This window comes from Lipotes vexillifer, unplaced genomic scaffold (genome assembly GCF_000442215.2).
Source record: "Lipotes vexillifer unplaced genomic scaffold, Lipotes_vexillifer_v1.1 scaffold504, whole genome shotgun sequence".
Classification (NCBI taxonomy): Eukaryota; Metazoa; Chordata; class Mammalia; order Artiodactyla; family Lipotidae; genus Lipotes; species Lipotes vexillifer.
In genome coordinates, this window is record NW_006785225.1 from 1,013,541 (window position 1) to 1,017,360 (window position 3,820).

General features: G+C 53.0%; 1 protein-coding gene and 1 pseudogene across 1 annotated transcript in view; one reads left to right on the top strand and one right to left on the bottom strand.

Annotated features, from left to right (window-relative positions):
* The window catches only part of PDP2 (pyruvate dehydrogenase phosphatase catalytic subunit 2), a 1,659-nt gene extending 1,010 nt beyond the window's left edge, over positions 1 to 649 (bottom strand). The window contains exon 1 of the mRNA XM_007457330.1: positions 3 to 649. Coding sequence (XP_007457392.1) covers positions 3 to 649 — 647 coding nt within the window. The remainder of the gene's footprint in view (positions 1 to 2) is intronic.
* A 413-nt stretch (positions 650 to 1,062) lies between these two features.
* Positions 1,063 to 1,393, top strand: LOC103072676 (60S ribosomal protein L30 pseudogene; annotated as a pseudogene).
* The last annotated feature ends 2,427 nt before the right edge of the window (positions 1,394 to 3,820 follow it).

Genomic DNA, 3,820 nt, shown 5'->3' on the forward strand with positions numbered 1-3,820 from the left:
GCTCCTGCCAGTAGACACGGAGGTGATCAAGGTGCACTGACGTGACATCCTTGTAGATACTGTCCCCTGGGTGCTTGAGCCACTGCAGAATGGGCAGCAGGGGCTTCATGCTTTCCATCGCCCCCTCCATCTGCTCCAGCGTCTGCTGGGACATCAGTGACACTGCCACATAGTAGAAGAGCCTCTCGCTCACCGCTTGAGCACATGCGTGGCCACCATGTCCATCGAAGACGCCAAACATCAGCCCATTGGTCTGCAGGCAGGCGGCTACACCTCCCCGGTCCTCCACTGGGAAATTGGCAGCCAGCTGGTTGCTCTCAAACCGCAGCACCGAACTTGGGACTCCACTGACAAGGTCAAGAATCTTGTGGGCCGACTCACCGGCTCGCAGCACTTCATTTACCTGCTCAGGGCTGAGCGGCAAGTGGAAATCATCTTCCTCTGTTGATGTGTGTCTATAGGCTTTCTGCAGAGCAATGCCACCACATGAGGCATTGTTTTTTAGGGTGACTGGCCCCTGGGGAAAGAGCCTCCATTTTGATTTAATCCTATTTGAGGCATACCTTGAATATAAACGTTGTCCCCCTTGTAATGTGGCAATGCTGTTTCTTGCAGAATTGAAAATCCAGTAGGACACAGTACTTGACATTCTGAAACTGTATGAGTGAATGTGTTCCTTCAGCAAAAAGGGTTTTTTTTAAACCTGAAAATTTGAGATTTTAAGAAAGTTTTAAATTTAATTTTTTTAAAATAATGACTTCTGAAAACAATCTCAAAATACTTAAGCAAGTCTCCATACGTCCCATTATAATATATAATCACATTTCAGAAAATGGGTTTTTAAACACTCTCTGATCTTAAAGAGTCACTGAGGGCTACCCCCAGGGCCCACCTTTTCCTCCTTCCCAACTCCTTTCCCTTGCCAGGGCCCTGTGCCCAGCTCCCATGTTCACTCTCCCCAGTAGGCTTTAAGTGTTCATTTAAATATAAGCTCTTTCTTGCTCCCCAACTATCTTGGTGGCTGCTCTCTGTTGGACGCCATCCAGCACCTAAACCAGGAAGATGGTGGCAGCAAAGAAGATGGAAAAGTCGCTGGAGTCAGATCAATTCTAGGCTCCAGCTGGTTATGGTAAGTGGAAAGCATGTGCTGGGGTACAAGCAGACTCTGAAGATGATCAGACAAGGCAAAGTGAACCTGGTCCTCCTCGCCAACAACGGCCCAGCCTTGAGGAAATCTGAACTAGAGTACTACACCATGTTGGCCCAAACTGGTGTCCGTCACTACAGCGGCAACAGTATTGAATTGGGCACAGCATGAGGAAAATACTACAGAGTATGGACACTGATCCAGGTGGTGATTAGAAACAAGCCAGAAGAAACTGGTGAAAAGTAAATCATGCAAAATTTTTCTTTAATAAAACTGGCCAGAGCTTGTTCTACATGTATGCAAATGAATGCCTCAAACATTGGCTGAACATGGCAATTGCAGAGGCCCAAAAGCACACTAGGTATGACACTAGCTGTCCAGCAGCAGACACACTACTTCACGTGCCCGAGTTCCAGTTGTCCATCCGTGGAATGGGAATATTGTTTCATAAGGTTTTGTGTCGGTTTAAAGAAATATAACCCTTCTGCTCCACAAAAGGTATTATTACTTTTATCATTAGGTGTACCATTGGGGATTAGAGGTTGTTTCTACTGTGTCTCTACTTATAAAATACCAAACTGCAACGCCTATCGCCTCAACCTTTCCCCTACTTAGGGTTTTGTGTGTGTGTGTGTGTGTGTGTGTGTGTGATACGCAGGCCTCTCACTGTTGTGGCCTCTCTGGTTGTGGAGCACAGGCTCCAGACGCGCAGGCTCTGCGGCCATGGCTCACGGGCCCAGCCGCTCCGCGGCGTGTGGGATCCTCCCGGACCGGGGCACGAACCCGCATCGGCAGGCGGACTCTCAACCACTGCGCCACCAGGCAAGCCCCCCTACTTAGGTTTTAACCTACTTATTTCCCAAGGCTGGCATCAGTAGGTCAAAGGGTGTAGACTCATATTGCCAAATCGAGTTCCAAAAGGTTCACATCTGCCTCCACAAGGGCATGAAGGAAGCAGTTTCCTAGCACTTTTAACAGCCTCTGGTGGTATTTTTCCTTAGACAAAAAAAAAAAAAAAAAAAAAAAAAGCTGCTCTATTTTCTATTTTCTCTGGTGACCCGGGAGGAGAGTTTCCACGTGTTTTCAGATTTCGTTTGTGAATCCCGCCCTCCTCAAGTTTGTCTGTTGGGGTGTGGAGAGCGCCCACACTGGAGGACCGCCCCCTCTCCCCAGCCCACCCCGCCGAACTACGGACTGGTGCGGTCGGGCAGGGCGAGCAGAGGCGCCCCCCAACCCCACCCCCAGCCCTGCTGAGAAGCCAGGCGGCGATGCCCGACGCAAGGCGGACTGCCGCAGACCGGACCCAAACAATTTCGCGTATCTAAAGAAAACAGATCCCAAAGTCAAGCCTCACAGATAAGAAAGAGCGCGGCCTCCTAAGTCCAACAAGCCCTATCTCCCTCAAACTCTGGCGCGGCCACGTCCCTGAGCCCCAGCTTCCGGGTCTATAAAAAAGGGGAATTCAGTTGAGATGCTGAGCTCACAGAGGGTACTCCCGAGGGCTAAAACAGCTACTGCGGAAGTCCCGGTACGCAGCCAAAGGCCCTAAGCAAGGCCGCGAGCCCACGTGGCACGTGCGCGCGAGACGGGTGACCGTAGCTGTGACCAAGACTCTTCCCCGTCCGCCGCGGGCTCGCCCCCTCACCTCACCTCACCTCACCTCCACTCTCCACCCCATCATGTGAGCCGATGCTGCGGGCCGGAGCGGACCCGGCGAGGTTAGAGGTTTTCACATGCCGCGCTCACCCCCTTCCCTACATCGCACCCGGGTCCTCCTCTCACCAGCTTGCGCCAAAGCCGCCGGGTCCGTCAGTCAATTCTGCGCCAGCCTACGGTGCCGCGGCTGCCCCCACCCCGGACTCACCTCCCTGAAGGGACCTCTTGTGCTGATCCAGCTAGAGAAGGAAGCATCCTCTCGCCACCCTTTATTGGTTCATCCGTGGAGGCGGGCCCCTGACGGACAGCAAAATTGCCCAGTGGCTGAGGAGCGCGAGAGGGCGGGATCCAGAGGGGCCCAATCCGGTTCCTCCCCCTCCCCCGCCCATCCTACCCAACCTTTACCCCCACCTCCCTCAGGCTCTGACCTTGGGTAGGCTCGGCGCCGGGCTTCGGGAGCAGGCAGTCTTGTGGCTGAGCACCCCCACCACGTGACAGCCCCCCCTCCCCGTTCTGCGCACCCCAAACCGAGCAACCTCTCCCATTCCTCACTGTTGTTAGTAATACCCCACGGCTTCCTCTCCATTTCTGTGCTGACCAGTTCAGACCCCTCTCCCAGGCGCCACACCCTTCTATATCCACTTGGACGCCTCCCTCTGGAGGCCCTATGTACACCTTAAACATAGCTTGTCTGGAACTCATCTTTCTGCCAGACCTGCTCTTCCTCTCCTTCCCTAACCCAGTAACGGCCCCATCATCTGCTCAGAGACCCAAGCCCCAAGCCTGGGAGTCATTTTGACTCCTCTTCCCTCACCCCCACCCGTCTCCTGTCTGTTATCTAATCCTGTTCATCTCACCTCCTAGATATCTCTACAATCCAACTATTTGCCTCCAGCTACCCTCCCACTCCACTGCAACCTTCTCATCTGGTCTCCCCACCTGTGACTTCAACTTAGCCCTAGTTGCTCTGCTTCTACAGATCAGGTAGGGTGACCCTCAAATTGCTGCTGTAAAGTC